Source organism: Carya illinoinensis, chromosome 4 (assembly GCF_018687715.1).
Source record: "Carya illinoinensis cultivar Pawnee chromosome 4, C.illinoinensisPawnee_v1, whole genome shotgun sequence".
Taxonomy (NCBI): Eukaryota; Viridiplantae; Streptophyta; class Magnoliopsida; order Fagales; family Juglandaceae; genus Carya; species Carya illinoinensis.
In genome coordinates, this window is record NC_056755.1 from 39,772,207 (window position 1) to 39,790,430 (window position 18,224).

The following is an 18,224-nucleotide window of genomic DNA, read 5'->3' on the forward strand; positions in this document are numbered from 1 at the left end:
TTAATCCTTGTTCATTTTGAAAGATATAGTTTGCGCTGTATTATTCTTATTTCACTCATTGAGAAGTGTTTTCTGATAACCTACCCACTATCAGCTCTTATATCAGAAAAAGGGTGTGTATAACCCTTGTGCGTGTAGAAAGTATTCTACACGGGGAATAGTTGAATCACTACGTGTAAGGTGATTGCAAGTGTAGAGGGTGTTCTACACGGATCCTTTGTAGCGGTGTTGTTCAAAGGTGTAATAGGTTTCTATCTCCACCTGAAAGAGGTTGAATAGTGAATTTGGGAATCCTCAAGGGGTAGCTTGAGGCGGGGACGTTGGCAGTGGGGCCGAATCTCGTTAACATACTGAGTTTGCTTCTCTCTTGCCCTTACTCTTTATATTTATTGTTATTTCATATTTTGTTTATATTTTATATTATATATTTTATTTATAATTGTTATTTTTTTAATACAACTCAATTCACCCCTCCTCTTGTGTTATTCATCTGGGCAACAATTGGTATCAGAGCTAAGAGCTCTATTATAAGATTAACTATCTTTTGAGTTAAGATCTTATGGCTAACATTTCAGTTTCATTTGGTGAAGGTCAATCTAGCAGTCGGCCTCCACTCTTTTGTGGAGATAATTACTCATTCTGGAAAGTTAGAATGAGAATATTCCTTCAGGCTCAAGGTCGAGAAATCTAGAAATGTATTGTAAATGGACCTTATATTCCAACAAAAGTGGTTGATGGAGTAAAGGTCAAAAAGGAAGAAGAAGAGTTTGATCGTGAAGACGATAGACTTTATACTTTGAATTTAACTGCTCTGAATTTATTATTTAATGCTCTCAATGGAAATGAGTTTAATATAATAATAACTTGTGCTACGGCAAAAGAAATTTGGGATAACTTGGAAGTTACTTATGAAGGAACTTCGCAAGTCAAGGAATCAAAAATTTATATTCTTACTCATGAATATGAAATGTTTAAGATGAATGATGATGAATCTATTTCTAGTATGCACACTCGTTTTACTAACATCATAAACAGCTTGACAGCTCTTGGCAAAGTTTATTCCAAGGTGGAGATAGTAAGAAAAATTCTCAACTCTCTACCAAAACGCTGGGAATCAAAAGTGACAGCGATTCTTGAAGCTAGAGACCTCAAGAAGCTTGAAATGAATGAACTCATCGGGTTACTTATCACCCATGAGTACACATTGAAAAGAAGAGAAGAAGAAGGAAAGCCAAAGAAGAGCTTGGCACTTAAAGATGTTCCTCATGAAAGTGAAAGTAATGAAGATGAGGAAAATGAAGACAAAGATGAAGAAGTTGCGATGATAACAAGAAGAATTCAGAGGTTCTTAAAGAAAAATAAAATTCCTCCAAGGAAATCCTTCAAAAAGTTTTCCAAAAAAGATTCAGATAAAAATGACACTTTAATTTGTTATAAATGTAATAAGCCTGGTCATATCAAACCAGATTGTCCTCTGCTAAAGAAAACTCGAAACAAGGGCAAGAAAGCAATGAAAGCTACATGGGATGATGATTCAAGTAGCTCAGATAGTGAAGCAAGCAATGGAGAATCAGCAAATTTTTGTCTTATGGCTAAAGATGACATTGAGGTATGCATGAAGTCATCCAGAAGCAAAAACAAGTGGTTTTTAGATAGTGGATGTTCAAGACACATGACGGGAGACAAGACTAAGTTATTTGATCTTAGATTTAAAGAAGAAAGACACGTGACATTTGGAGACAACTCGAAAGGGAAGATCGTGGGAATAGGTAAAATTGGTAATGAATCTTCTCTCATAATTGAAGATGTTCTACTTGTTGAAGGTCTAAAACATAATCTTTTGAGCATAAGTCAATTATGTGATAAAGGATTTACAGTTACTTTCAAAATGGATAAGTGCATTATTTTGAATGATCATGATTGTAATATTTGTTTTATTGCTTTTAGAAACAATAATGTTTATACAATCGATTTTGAAGAAATTACCTCACAAGATGCTATTTGCTTTTCAGCTCAAAATGAAACTAGTTGGTTATGGCATATAAGATTCATGCCAACATAGAACTTATTTCCAAACTTTCAAAAAATGATCTTGTGAGAGATTTACCAAAAACAAATTTTCTTAAAGACAAAATTTGTGATGCATGTCAATTTGGTAAACAAACAAAAACTTTTTTTAAAACTAAGAAACATATTTCCACTACTAGACTATTGCAACTGATACACATGGATCTTTTTGGACCAAATAGAGTTGCAAGTCTAAGAGGAAAATATTATGCATTTGTTATTGTTGATGATTTCTCTAGATATACTTGGGTCATCTTTCTTGCTCATAAAGATGAGGCACATAATGCCTTTACCAAGTTATGCAAGAGAATTCAAAATGAAAAGAGCTATACTATTTCAAGTATCCGAAGTGATAGGGGAAAAGAGTTTGTTAATAAAAATATTGAAACATTTTGTGATAAAATGGTTTTGTGCATAATTTTTCTGCTCCTCGAACTCCTCAACAAAATGGGGTAGTAGAGAGGAAAAATAGATCTCTTCAAGAGATGGCAAGAACAATGCTCAATGAGAACAACTTGCCTAGTTATTTTTGGGCCGAAGCGGTAAGTACTGCATGTTATGTTATAAATAGAGTTATGCTAAGGTCTAAATTAGATAAAACCCCCTATGAGCTTTAGAATGAGAAAAAGCCCAACATTGATTACTTTCATGCATTTGGATGCAAATGTTTTATTTTGAATAACAGGGATAATTTAGGCAAGTTTGATGCAAAATCTGATGAAGGTATCTTTTTCGGGTATTATACTAATAGTAAAGCTTATAGAGTATTCAATAAAAAGACTTTGACTGTACAAGAATCTATGGATGTAGTATTTGATGAATCTAATTCTCCACTCTCCAAGAAATCTATTGATGAAGAAACAGGAGGTATAAATAACACGGAAAGTTTCAATCTCAACAAAGAGAATACAATAGAGGAAGTTCAACATGGAGCCATCAGGAAAGATCATCAAAATTTAATACAAGATGCAACCAAACAGTGGAAATTTGTGAAAGATCATCCAGTGGAACAAATTTTGGGAGAACCTTCACAAGGTGTAAGTACTCGATCATCTCTTAGAAATATTTGCAATCATACTGCTTTTCTATTTCAAATTGAACCCAAAAATATTGATGACACACTTCTTGATGAATCTTGGATTCTAGCTATGCAAGAAGAGTTGAATCAATTTGAAAGAAATGATGTTTGGACACTTGTTCCTAGACCCAAAAATCATACTATTATTGGAACAAAATGGGTTTTTAGAAACAAGAAAGATGAGTCCGGAGTCATTACTAGAAATAAGGCTCGACTTGTAGCCCAAAGTTTTAATCAAGAAGAATGAATCGATTATGATGAGACATATGCACCTATTGCAAGATTAGAAACTATTCGAATGCTACCTGCATATGCTTGTTATAAAGATTTCAAACTTTTTCAAATGGATGTTAAAAGTGCTTTCTTAAATGGTTTTATAAATGAAGAGGTATATGTTGAGCAACCTCCAGGTTTTGAAAATCATATTTCCTCAAATCATGTTTTCAAACTCACAAAAGCACTATATGGACTTAAACAAGCTCCTAGAGCTTGGTATGAGAGATTCAGTGGTTTCTTGATTGAAAAAGGTTTTTCAAGAGGAAAAATCGACACAACTCTTTTCATTAAATATGAAAATGATGATATTCTTTTAATTCAGATTTATGTTGATGATATAATATTCGGTGCTACTAATGAAAATATGTGTCAAGTTTTTGCTAAGACTATGTAGGAAGAATTTGAGAAGAGCATGATGGAAGAACTTACATTCTTTCTCGGATTGCAAATTAAGTACGCAAAAAGTGGGACATTCATCAATCAATCAAAATATATTAAGGAATTACTGAAGAAGTTTGGGATGGAAAATGCTAAGGAAATTGGAACACCAATGAGCCCATCAACTAAACTTGATAAAGATGAATCCGGTAACCCAGTTGACTCGAAGATATATCGAGGTATGATTGGTAACTTATTATATTTAACAGCCAGTAGACCAGATATTATGTTTAGTGTGTGCTTACGTGCACGCTTTCAATCATCTCCAAAAGAATCACATTTAATTGCAGTTAAGCACATTCTTAGATATCTTAGTGGTACAATTAACGTAGGGTTATGATACCCTAAGCACACATCTTTCGATCTAATCACCTACACAGATGCAGATTATGCTGGATGTAAAATAGATCGAAAAAGCACTAGTGGAGTATGTCATTTCTTAGGTCATGCACTAGTTTCCTTGTTTAGTAAAAAATAAAATTCTGTTACACTATCTACTGCTGAGATAGAATATGTTGCTGCGGGTAGTTGTTGTGCTCAAGTTTTCTACATGAAGCAACAATTTGAAGATTTTAAACTCATGTATAATCACATTCCAATCAAATGTGATAATACAAGTGCTATAAATCTTTCAAAGAACCCAATACAACATTCTAGAACTAAGCATATTGAAATAAGATATCATTTTCTTCGAGATCGTGTGCAGAAAGGCGATATAGTACTAGAATTCACAAACACACACGATCAGTTAGCAGATATTTTCACAAAACCTTTACCAGAAGATAGATTATGTATGATCAAAAGAGAAATAGGTATGATGCATGCTATGAATATCTCTTAAAAGATAGACTAGAGTCAATAAAAATAAAGATAGATTTTTTAAATACTTTTACATAAACTTGAGATTCTTAACCTCATGTTTGAGACGCTTATTCTCTTCATACAATATCATGTCATTCTTATCCATGAGAACCGGCAAGCAGAATGAAGAATCTAATAAAGATTTCAACTGTTTATTCTTCTGCCGAATGATTCCTTTACTTGTGTGAGACTCTTGAACAATTCGTTGAAGTACAACAATTTGTTCTTTGAGCTTTTCAACTTCATGATTTTTGGCTTGTAGCCGCTGAGAAAAAGCAACAATAGAGGAAGAGTAGAGAATCTCAAGACTCACCAAGTCATAAATAGCATCAGAATCTGACTTATTAGTCAGATTATTATTTTCCTGCTGCAACATGGCACCAATGGCAGCTGCAGAAAAGACAGAAGGTTGAGATGCAGAATGCCTCATGGATAGATCTAGAGAAATGTTAGAAGAATGAGCCATTGAGAAAATAATAGAAGGCTTAAAACGAGAATGTTGAAAGAATGCAGATGAGTTATAGAGATGAGAAGAAAACTTGATGCGGATTGGATGAACTTCAGGACTGATTTTATAGAGATAGCATAAAGAATAAGACAAACTATTGTCTCTTCAAATCTTATTTAGTAAAAAAAAAATACAAGATATGCTGGACACACATTGTCAAAAGTTTTCTTACTAAGCCAGCGAGATTAACAGTAGATTGTCCATATTTTTCTAGTAAACGATGAACCTATACTGTTATCTGCCGATGTTGACCTTGTATCTGAACCCTTTCTCGTTCTAGCTCCTCTATTCGTGGTTGCAGATCATAAGCATACCAATCTGTAAATTTTTTCAACTCTTGGTTTTCTTGCTTTAGCCTTTTATTCTCACTATCCTTATTAGCAAGCTTCTGTCGCAACTCAAATATTTGCATGTTAAGATGATCAATCTCACTCACCCTCACCATTAACCTCCGAGACATGATCATAACAGAGGCAGCATATTGACTACTGAATATTCTTGATTCTGCAATAATCTCAGAATCAGCCTTACTAGAAAAACGGTTTTCTGCTCCTTTCATGGTATTGACGGCCTCAGGAGAGAAGATTGATGATTGATGCGTCAAGGGTTCCTGATTCAAGTCTGGAACATTAGTGGAAGAGAATTGCTCAGCCATTCTATCGTTGTGGAAAAACAGAACTCAGGTCAAGAAGCGATGTATTTTTTTGGCATCCGATAGATGAAAATGCTCATTTTTTTATAGAAACTCAGAGCCTTCAATCACGTTTGTCAACAACATCATGCGATTGTTTAAATCTCCAGCCGTACTAAATTCATAGAGTTAGGCCTTGAGACTTTGCAGCATTTGTCGGGTTACGGACGACTTCTTTTTCAACTATCTACAGTGACTATTAAACGCATCGTTTTCTTCAATCCATTTACTTGCTGCCGATCCTTTTTAATGATGCCAAAAAGGGAAGAAATTTTAGACTAGAACATTAATATTGTTTAAATTGCTAAACTTGTTATATATGTTTGGAATTATATTTATACTTTTGCTTGAAAAACTAACGCATATTTTCAGATGGAGCTTAAGTATTAATATAGGTTTCAAGTTCTATCAAGTATTTGTCATTATCAAAAAGGGAGAGATTATTGAACCCAAGGTTTCAAGTTTCATGTGATTATAAATCTACAAATGGATTTTGATGATAACAAATGAATTCAAAGAATAAAAGAGTTTCAAGCTCAAGTTGTCCACACAATGGAGTCAAGCACATCAAAGAACCAAGCATGAGTAAGAAAGAAACAAATTCACATTAAAGTCATAGAGTAATGTTGTAAATATCTTAAAATTCGAAATTAGGATTAATGCTCAAAATTAATATTTTATCATAAAGCATTAAAATACATTTTCCACATGTGCATGAATATTTTTGAAAATTAAATTTGAAAATTTTGAAAGATGATTGATTGTCATCTTTTACATGTGCATGTCTTGATTAAAGGGTTAAACTTTGAAAATATTAAAGATGATTTATTGTCATCTTTTACATGTGCATGCCTTGATTAAAGTGTTGAACTTTGAAAATATTAAAAATGATTGATTGTCATCTTTCACATGTGCATGTTTTATTTGAATATTTTCAAAAGTGATTGATGCTTTTTTAGACTTATACAAAAGGTAGATGATTTTGTTTGAAAATTTTGAAAAGTAAAGTGTGCTCCTTTTGTCATATACAAAAAATAAAAGATTAGGTTTGAATTTTTTGAAAATGAAAGTGTGCTCCTTTTGTCATATGCAAAAAGTAAAAGATTATGTTTGAATTTTTTGAAAAAGAAAGTGTGCTCCTTTTGTCATATGTCAAAAGTAAAATATTAGGTTTGATTTTTTTGAAAAAGTAAATGATGTTGTCTTTGACAATTGAAAAAGAATAACCTTTTATTTGAATTTTTTGAAAAAGTGAATGATGTTTTTTACATGTGAATCTTTTTTAATTTGAATATGAAGTCTCATATGCTTATAAATAGATCATTTGAGAGTTTCACATTCACAACACCAAGAGCATACAACATTCATTCAAACCTTTCATTCTCTCTTCTCTAAGCATTGAGCCTTAATCCTTGTTCATTTTGAGAGATATAGTTTGCGCTGTATTATTCTTATTTCACTCATTGAGGCGTGTTTTCTGATAACCTACCCACTATCAGCTCTTGTATCAGAAAAAGGGTGTGTATAACCTTTGTGCGTGTAGAAAGTATTCTACACGGGGAATAGTTGAATCACCACGTGTAAGGTGATTGCAAGTGTAGAGGGTGTTCTACACGGATCCTTTGTAGCGGTATTGTTCAAAGGTGTAATAGGTTTCTATCTCCACCTGAAAGAGGTTGAATAGTGAATTTGGGAATCCTCAAGGGGTAGCTTGAAGCGAGGACGTAGGCAGTGGGGCCGAACCTCGTTAACATACTGAGTTTGCTTCTCTCTTACCCTTACTCTTTATATTTATTGTTATTTCATATTTTGTTTATATTTTATATTATATATTTTATTTATAATTGTTATTTTTTTAATACAACTCAATTCACTCCCCCTCTTGTGTTATTCATCTAGGCAGCAGTTCTAAATTTTCAAAACTATCTCAGCCTTCTAATACAATGCTAGACCTCCTCTACTACCAACATTCACTATAAAAACATTATGTAAGCCAAACTTACTCAGCAAATGTTCCATCATATTCCTCTTAGGCTTAGTTTCCATAAGAAATGGAATATCAAGATTATTATCCAATGCTAATTGGTGAAGATCACGAAATGTATAAGGATTTCTGAGCCCTCGACAATTCTAACTTAGGATATTTATAATGCTCGGCATGTCTGGCAACCAACCTCTATCGATTCATCCACTGGAAAAGTTTTCCTCAGTTGGCCAACCTAAATACTAACCCCAGATTTCTTTAGCAAACTAGTCTCAACTCCCCTTGCTTTTCTCTTCTAAATAGTTTCTTCAGATGTCTAAGGAGTATTAATCAATCTCACCCTCCTTTTCCAAGAACTTGTATGCATCTCAAATATACAATTGAGTGCCACCTTACAAATTGTGGAGAGCTCCTATGTCTGTTGTCCATCTTGAGACAATTTCAATGGAAAGTCCCTTACACAATCCATAGACATATATTGATCAGTGCTCTTCTGTAACTACTGCAGACTTATCAGGGAGACATACAGACCCAGTCAGATCCACTTGTAACCCTCCTATCCCTTTGTTGTTCTTGATATCAGATGAAGAGCCACACGATATTGGTTTACATGATAATTGATTTTCCACATCGGTAACCATAGTAGCAATTAGTCCCTGATTACCATGATTCAAATTTTGAACCCTCATAGGTAACTATCTCTAACCCTGAGCAGATTGTAAACTATCACCAACCATCTTCTTCCTCCTCTCTATCAACTCCTCCAGTAACCCTGATGATCGAATAGAAAAATTATCAACATTCTTCAAGGCAAATGTTTGTGATGCACGAATCCACACACCATATTGTTTGCGATGGTCTGGATTAGTGGAATTGGAACTCAACACATCAACACAAGCAAACTACCATGTTGGATGAGACCACAGGAAAATAAAATTTTGGAAGCCTCTCATATTTGCAAATGACCCAAGTATTTTTCTCATAGAATTTAACCATTAAGCCTTGAACAAATTATGGTTTGGTCAAAGCAATCAACACTTTGACACGTAAATACTTACCCCAGCCAATGTCATTGGTATCCAAATCAAACATTTCAAGAGAGCCAAGAACCAAACCCACTTTTTCCCATACCATTTGATTCATCCCAGAGGAAGGTTGTGAAGTTGAACCAAAAAGATTTCTTATCAAACATCTCCTGGATAGGTGTATAACTATCAAAATCTTTAAGGATAACCAGATTCCTATCAAACATCTATGGCACCCCCTCTTAACTTTCAGTAAGTCATGCATAGACTAAAATTCAATAACAAATATGTTCACACCCATATCCGAAATACATATACTCCCAACCACGTTCCATATCTCTAGGATAGTGTTACGAAATGCATCAATGCTGAATGGTTTATCACAACCACTTTACCCAATAGACAACATTTACCATGCAAGATGGTTGCTTCAATATCACCCACTTCAATCTCCACTTTAGTTTTTTCTTTTTCAGTCAAAGATAAATTACCACATAAATCCGACTGATCATTCGCCATGTTGAATCTCATGACTATCACTCCACTGGTTTCCACCAAGGAGATTGCTTGCACGTGGCAAACTTTCCTCTCACCTTATACACCCAAGAGAGAGACTTTTGAAGTACTGTTTCCGTAAAGTTTTCTTTTCTTCAATTGGAGAAGAAAAGTGATAGAAACAAAATTATTTTACAAGTAATCGTATATACGAGTAACACCGTATATAATGCACATCAATCTCATTTTTATCTCACTATATAAATGTATCACTTTCCACCGCTCTTGAGTCATTGCTTACATTACACAAAAATTAAAGATTGATAGACAATATCACTTTTTCGTAGTGGAATAAGAACGCGATGAAAATATTATATGTAGCATTTTCCTTTATAAAACTATTATGTATTTAATGTAGAGTTAAAAAAAAAATGGTAGTGTCTCCACTATTACCCGTTGGAGAATTATGTTCTTCACATAAAAAATTAGTCATACCTAGTTATAGATACATGTCAATTGAAATATATTCTAGGACAATCCTAGGGTTAGGACTGTACATCTTGGCCGACTCGATCCGAGATGCTACTATTCTGACCCGACCCGGTTTGGGCCACTACCGAAAATGCCATTTCCGAACTTTAGCCGATACCCGATTAGCCGACCCATTTTCTCTTTCGGGTTTTCCGATTGTTTTTGCCTCATGTAAAAAAACTAAAAAGAAATCAATTGTAGAAAGATCAAGATTCTCGTGCCTTGGAAGGAAAAATAAGAATAAAAAAAGCTTCTCAAACTCTCAGTGCCTTTAAGAGAGAAAAAAAAAATTAAAAAAAAAAGCTTCTCACTTCTCAATGCCTTGGAGAAAAAAGAGAAAAAGTTTCGTGCAGCACAAGTGAAAAAGCTTTCCTGGACAGTGCCTTACGAGTCGTGCCGAATGAAGAAAGTGCAGAATGAAGAAATGGATTTTTTTTTTTTTAGATTACTCTCTTCGAATCAATTATTTTGTAATCTTTTCACCTTCAAAACTTCTACTTTCCGTCTCTCTAGTTCTGAAATCTGGCAGGGGAGTCAAGAGTATTCGGGGAGAGAATGAGATGTATTGATTTTGAAATCTGCTTCTGAAATTTGTTGGGTTTTGCTTCAAGAGGTTCAAGAGGGTTGAAGATGATGTCGTTTCATCGTTGGGGTTGAAGTTGTCTAAGAAGCATCTCTCGAGTTCTAGGTTTTCTCTTAGGTTTCCATTTAGTAGCTGAAAAATTGTCGAAGAAGTTGTTTTCTCTTGGGTATTGGGATCGGTTCTTTGATTGTTTTATATGGAAAGAAAATTTTGGAGTCTTTGACTCCGATTGAAATTTCATGAGGGTAAAATCTTAAGAATATCTCAGTGTTCTTCTGAGAAGAGTTCTAATTTCAATGGCAGAAGAGCAACCCAGGACAATCATCAAATTCGGCTAAAAACAAGTATCGGGTATTACCCGATTAAACATCAAACGGGTTTCGGTAATAACCGATTCCGTTGTTCATCCAAACGGTTCGGGTTTTTTCGGGTCGGAGTAGCTCGGAAATTCGACCAGGTCGGCTTGACGGTTTTTTTGTGCAGTCCTACCTAGGGTGCCCACCAAATGTTCACACTAGTACAAATGAATTTTTTTTTTCTTTTCTTTTTCTATAAGTATTTTTTAAACATTCTTAACCATTAAAAATAAAAAATATATATAAATTCACTAATAATCACTTCCTTAACTATTAAGAAAAAAATTATAAATATATATTTATATATATATGAGTGGACACATTTGATAGGCATATTTGATAGTCATATTATTACTTTCCTATATTCACTTGGTATGAATTTTCTTTTATTTTTACAACTCTATATTACTTTCTTTTAATTTTTAATTTGTTAAAAGTATTTGTTTTAAAAAAATCTTTATTTTCCAAAGAATTTATTTTTAAGTTTCTCTTGCAAATGAAATATTTTCATATCAATTACAGAATAAATGCACCATCTACGTCAATTAACAAATAAAATAACTCAAATAAGCCTTTTTATTTTCTCCCTCTAGGCGATTAGCTCTCAACAGAAAACCAAAACATCACACCTTCTCCCAAGGGGGTGGACCTTCAGCTCCTCCCTCCCTCCTCCCATTTGGCTGGTCTAAAAATTGTCCAGTCTATTTTTTTAAGTTTTTATTTTGTTTTCCATCCATAGCAAGAGAAAGCGCCGATCTACAATTTTTCAATCTCTCACGACCGCCACGCGTCCCGCCACAAGACTCCCCAGTCGCCGATCCTTCTAACTACTGAACGAAGCGATGCATGTGTCACACGCGTGCCTCAAATCACGCGTTAGATCCACGTGCGGCACTTTTGGAGCCAACGACCTCAAATTTGACTAACCAAAGTGGTGCATGGCCTCCACGTGCCACCACAATCCTTTGCAGTTGTCTACCGACGATTCAGCACATTTCTTGTTTGCTATCTTCTCTATGTCTTCGCTTCTCCTAACCAATAAACGGGAAAAAAAGATAGAAGAAGTCTCTTATAACTAGTCTAGACTAGTGAATTGCAGCACAAATCACTTCACTATGATTTCCGGTCGTGGTACAATATGTTTTTCAGGCTATCAAAATCGCTTCAAGTAGATTTCCCTTGTGGGAAATGGTTGGAGTCAAGTCATCAGTGGATCCCTCTTTTTATTTTTTTTGTATTGTATTTGCTAGGTTGAAATGAATGTTCAGGTCTTGCACTCTGTTTATTATTGTATCTTGTAATTGTTAAATATATCTACAATATGCTTACTTAAAGAAATAAATAAAATAAAATAAAGAAGAAGAAAAAGAAGAAGCCAAGGGTGTACCTGTGGCCTTCAGTAGAGGAATGAGAATTCAATCATATATATGCCCAAAACCACATTACTCGCTGAGACTGATTCAGGCATGAATTAAACATACGAAAATAAAATAAATAAATTGGCCACAATCCTCTTTTCACTGTCTGTTTTCTATTGATTTCAACAAATATCAGGATAAGGCTGTCCGGATGGAGATGGGACTCAACACCACCTGATGAAACGGCCTTCCATTGTACAGTATTCCATAGTGAAATAATAATAAAAGAGAAGACTTGGTTAAAAAAACCAAAAAAATAAAAATAAAAAACTGTTCATTTGGTCTGCCCATGACACCATGTAATACAGCATTGGCTAAATCGCACCAAAAATAGTTCAGTTCAGTGACTTCAGTCTATATTCATACCCAAAATAATATCTAGGATATCCGAGCGATATGCCCAGCAACAGTGACACAAAATCCTTCAATCTTAAGCAAAACCTTCAACCAAAAAACGAGGTAACATCTAGCTAGTTGGCCATATCACTCATTACCTGCCTCTTCCTTCTCTCTGGACTTCCCCTCGTCTGCAATTTGAAATCCTTCAATCTTACGCGAAACCTCTTCTGCAGTTACCTTCACCTTTCCACTTGATCCATTTGCCGTGAATGCCTCAGTGTCATCATGAGTCAAAGGGCCAGTCTGCCATATTCTGATGGTTCCATCTTCAGATCCAGAGGCATATGATTCCCCTCCTGGTGAGAAACGCACACAATGTACAGGACCATGGTGACCCTTATTGCAGGCTGCATCCATATAAAATAAGTCACTATAGCATACATAGAAACTCAACAAAAGATTCATGGATCATTACAGCATCACAAAGGACAAGCCTTTAAATCCATATAACTCCAACATTTTTTCGTGGTCAAATATTTTTAAATAGATACAAATCAAGTTGCAGAACATACCAATCTCGTCACCAGTATGAAAATCAAATACATGAATCCACATATCTTCTCCTCCGGCAATAAACTTATTCCCATACTTTGGCTCCAAGGAAGCTGACTCTACCGTGCAGGGCATGTTGTAGCTCTTCACTAACCCAAAGCTGGAATACAGGTGAAAAGATCATAAGCCAAACAAGGAATCGTTGCAAAAGAAACAGGCTAATCTGCCTTGAACTTACTAGTTTGCATCCCAGAACTTGACAGTAGACCCATCAGCAGTGGTGATATAACGACCATCTTGGCTCACTTCAGCACTAGTCACAGAAGACTTCGTCTCAAGAGTTTGGACAATGTTACCACTTCTTACGTCCCACAATCTGTTGTACATTCACTAAAAACTTGAGTAAAACTTTGGCAAGCAACAGTAACTTCAACAAATAATATACAAACGAAGGTAGCTTCAATGATATGGGAACAATACCTTACACCCCCCATATCAGTACAAGAACTTAATATTGTCTGATCACTATGGAGCCATGCAACTGTCCTGACTGAACCGGGAGACTTATCCACTTCTCTTGGAGCTGCATCTGGACGGTTTAAATCATATATCCGGAGACTTTTCTCCACTCCCCCAGTAAGTAAAAGGTGTGTGTCCTGCTCTCAGATTGGAAAACAGTTAGTGAGATGTGCAGAAATGCACAACGAAATTTATTTTGCCTTAATTTTCAGTGTCCATAGAAACATCCCTAATTTGAACAACAGCCAATATAAAAGGGCAACATCGAAGGATTCTAACAAGAATGGCAATATGTATGGTGCAAATAGATAACTTGAAACTGATTATTTTGGTTAAAACATCCAGAAGTGTTTATAAAAAATAAAAAAAAGTGTTGATCGCAACAAGTTAGCACATAAAGTTCAAACCATATTTGACAAAAAGTATTAATTGCAGCTCCTAAACATCTACCCCCAAAAAATAAGGTGGGAGTAGTCATCAACTTGAGAAACTACAGCAGGATTTTTTGTAGGGAGTATGGAAAAGGAGTCTAAGTTCAATTTGGTGAAGTGGAACTGGGTGTGTTTGCAGGTGGTAAAAGGTGAGTTGGGAGTGAGGAACCTAATCCTCTTCAATTGAGCTCTTTTGGGAAAATGGTTATGGCACTATGCCCATCAAAGGGAGAGCCATTGGAGGGTACTAGGGGACATAAAATATGGAAGCATGAAAGGATGATGGTGTTCCCGAGAGGTAAATGGTTCTTGTGATGTTGGTCTTTCGAAAAATATCAAAAAGGGTTGTGATCAATTCTCCCTTTGCAATGGATTTGTGATGGGGCACCAGTCCAAGATTCACCTTTGGCATAATGTTTGGTATGGTGATCAATCTTAAAAGGTCTTTCTAGAGTTAACAAGGATCATGCGTTTTAAGGATGCTTATGTGGTGGATCATTATCCACTCATGCATGACTATGCTCAGTGGCATGTTAATTTTGTAAGAAATACCAACGACTGGGAGGTGGATCTCTTTACATTGTTCTCTGACTGGCTGTATTCAAGTATTGTTATACGTATCAGTGAAGATAAATGGTTTAGGCACGTCTAGAGAAACAAGGCCCCCCCTAGAGTGAATTTCTTCATCTAGACACTGGCCTTAAATATGTTAACCTGGATAACTTTTTCTTTTTTCAAGTGGGGGGCCTTAGAAATAAATAGGTGTTGCATGCATAAGAAGAGAGAAAAAAAAGGATAACTTAATTGCATTGCAAGGCTGCTTACACTTTATAAAACATGGTCTATGGCTTCTCTATAGGATAGATTGGGTCATGCCTCCTTGAGTGGTGAATATTCAAACATACCAGTAAAAGCAATTTAGGAACCATTAGTGTGCATTCTGCCGTGTTTAATGATACATTTGAAGGGAAATAAATGATCATGGCTTTGAGGATATTGAAAATTCAGAAATGGAGCTTAAGTATTCTTTTCTTAGTACCCTTTATCATTGGACAGTGATCCAAGATAGCACTAATGTTGTATCTCTACTTTTCCAGAATTTGTAGAGCTCTTTCCTTTTGCTTTTACTTTTTTTTTTTTTTTTCACAGGGCGTCTAGAAACAAAGTTTCGCCTAATCCCAATGGTGCACAGTCCCTTGGCAATGAGTTTTTCACAACTGCACTGGGATTACAATTAAAAAATTGGTAAAACTTCACATTACCTATTAAAAATGTTTCTCTCAACAATTACTTATAATAAAACTAAGTTTCCTCAAGCCACCTCCCATATTTTCCATTGTTGTTTCTGTGTGTGGATGGATGTACATTTCAAATACAGGTATGTTTGTGTCAATCAACTGAAGGAAGAATATATCTACATTTCTTTTATTAAGCATATAACTACTTCTTCTATAAATAAAGCATAAATCTAATTACATACACAAGTGTCAAGAGCAACCTGGAATAACAAAATCAGAATAACAATAACAAGAATGGCAATAGTAACAATAATAAGAGTAACAATATAAATATAGTGACAGAAATAAAGCCAAATCTACCTCCGAAAAAGTGCAGGCTCGAACAATGTGCTTGTGTTCAAATGAGTGCAACTCATCTCCTGTTAATGCATCCCACACTTTGCTGCAAACGAAATTGAGGCACATAATAGGTCAGCTTTTAATCAGTAAACAATACTTAATCAGACGGTGAAATTCATTCCAGCTTTTATCATATTAACAAATAAATTATGGCCCTAACATGTTGAATATAACCAACTGAACAAAACCCCACTCAACTACCTATAACTCTATGAGACAAAATAATCCATCAAGTACAAATTAATAAACTTATCACTGTTTCAACTTTTACATTAGTAAATAAAGACTAGAAATGCATTGCCAAAATGGCACAAAATACATTAGAAAACATTTAGAAAATTACAATAAAAAAAGATTGCATTGATATAAACAGTATGGAATAGTTTCCTGGCTAATTTAAACATGGAGAAAGTTCCCAGGCTTCACAACAGTTCCCAAGACATTTCTCAATCAAGCATAATTTTCCAAATGATCTCAAACTCATGCAAAGGATACAGCATTTTCAATTGCATTACATATCAAACATAATGAACGGAAAAAAAAAAAAGTTAATTATGTACGCAGTGAAGTCTGCAGAACCAGTGGCGGCCCGTAAAGCATTGGTATCCAGGCAGCAACTCCACACCGCACCCTTATGTCCTTCAAATGTCCCAATCCAATCCCCAGTCTCTCCATTTCTAAGCATGGGATTAGAATCTGCACCACACAAGTCAAACTCCGATATCAGCTCCATTCCACGAAAAGAAAAAATCATTACATCACAAGGAGCATTTGTATATGGTCACCAGTGTGCTAGTGCCATAGTTTAATGGCCTACCCGTGTAAATAAACAATTTTAAAGGATAAGTTTTCATTTTATTTTTATTTTTTTGGGCGGGGGCATTAAACGACTATTCAATAATTTGATTAACCGCTTGTTTGGATATTTAGAATATCTCATAATTCTATTAATGGCTTGTGAATAGCAGTAAAATGATATGAATAGCAGTGAAATTGTTTGAGTTAAAATGTTTTATTGGTTTTGGAAAATGAGAGAAAAAATTGCATTATAAAGTTAAAAAATTGTTTTAATATTATTTTTTTTTAAATTTAAAAAATTTGTATTATTTTTTATGTTTTGTTTGGAAGTTTTGGAAAAGTTATATTGAGTTTTGTATTTAAATAATTATTCGGTAATGATCAGATGAAAAAGCTGAATATTTGAAATCGAAAAATGTTTTGTGTTTGAATATGTTTGGGAAAAATTTATTATAAATTTTGAGAATATCTAAAAATATTAAGTATCCAAACAAGTCCTAAGTCGAGAAAGCCAATGTCCTTTTTTTTCGGGATAAGAAAGAAACCCAATTTCTTACTTCTTAACCGGGTAAATCAGCTAGTCAGAACAAACTGATCAATAACAATTTTGATAAGTCCATAGAAATTACCCATTTCTTTATCAAATCTAAACACCATCTAGCGGCAACCAGTAATGTAGCGCTAACACAATAACATCAGAAATGAAATCGATAAGAATGCATACCTTTGCTGGCGCTGACGAGGAAGAAACCATCGGGAGTGACCGGACTGTAAAACAGATCCACGACAGGCCGAGAATGGCCGTGGCACACCAGCGGGACAGCCACCCTTTTCTTATCCATCATACAAAGCCCACAAAAATCTAATAAAACCTAAATAATTAGTCTTTTTTGTGATCTATAATAAAGGAATTCGACCAAAACAACCCTAACCCTAAAAACTTTACACAGAACCGAATCCCGGAATTTTTATTAGCGATTAGTGAAACAAGGTTTTTAACATGAAGATCAAGGTTGAAAGCATCACATTGAGCGAGATTAATGCAAGAAAATGGCGGTATTTAAACAAAGGTGGGAAAACGTTGGTTTCTTGGAAACGAAAGGCGGGGGTGAGATACGCTTGAATCCACAACTCCTAACCCTCAATAATGGTTCTGAGAGATACAAATCGAAAGCAAAAATTACAGAGAAAATTAAAATTAAAAAAAAATGAAAATCTAAAAATGTTAGAGAACGAAGAGCTGAATGACAGGGGCAAGACGCAAAGAGGCAAAGCAGTCTATCTGGTTTTATATAGAGGCCGTCTGACTTCTTCGATTTTCTGTTTTTCGTTTTTTGTTTTTTCTTCCTCAGAAGTCTGAAGTTACACAGACCACGCTATCAATAACGTGTCATGCGGTAAATTGAGTAACAGCAGTGACATAATTTTAAGAATTAATTGCAATTTTTTTTTTTTTTTGTAAATTTTACTACATACAAGTAAAGTTATATACTAATCTGCGTATCAATACTGATTACTTCATATTCAAAATTTAAATTAGTATAGTTTTCAATAAAATCTACTTTTTGACCAATCACCTTAGATTGGTGTATATATTAGTACACGGTTATGCTTGCAACTAGATTCTTTTTTTTTTT

At 34.7% G+C, this 18,224-nt stretch overlaps 1 protein-coding gene across 1 annotated transcript; it reads right to left on the reverse strand.

Moving 5' to 3' along the window:
* Positions 1-12,550: 12,550 nt before the first annotated feature.
* On the reverse strand, positions 12,551-17,900 carry LOC122308350 (serine-threonine kinase receptor-associated protein-like). The gene is made up of 7 exons (XM_043121619.1): positions 17,312-17,900; positions 16,350-16,485; positions 15,751-15,832; positions 13,683-13,858; positions 13,441-13,578; positions 13,223-13,362; positions 12,551-13,057 (listed from the first exon to the last, which is right to left on the reverse strand). The coding sequence occupies exons 1-7, from the start codon at positions 17,430-17,432 to the stop codon at positions 12,795-12,797; spliced, it is 1,056 nt and encodes a 351-aa protein (XP_042977553.1). The 5' UTR covers positions 17,433-17,900; the 3' UTR covers positions 12,551-12,794.
* Between the last annotated feature and the right edge of the window lie 324 nt (positions 17,901-18,224).

What these genes read in the sequence shown, in the direction of transcription:
- LOC122308350 (XM_043121619.1), bottom strand. Translation starts at nt 17,432, where the DNA reads ATGATGGATAAGAAAAGGGTGGCTGTCCCGCTGGTGTGCCACGGCCAT. An exon ending in GAGCCTGCACTTTTTCGGAG is followed by an intron (nt 13,859 to 15,750) that starts GTAGATTTGGCT and finishes ATCTGAGAGCAG; the next exon opens with GACACACACCTTTTACTTAC. An exon ending in AAGTTCTGGGATGCAAACTA is followed by an intron (nt 13,363 to 13,440) that starts GTAAGTTCAAGG and finishes CCTGTATTCCAG; the next exon opens with CTTTGGGTTAGTGAAGAGCT.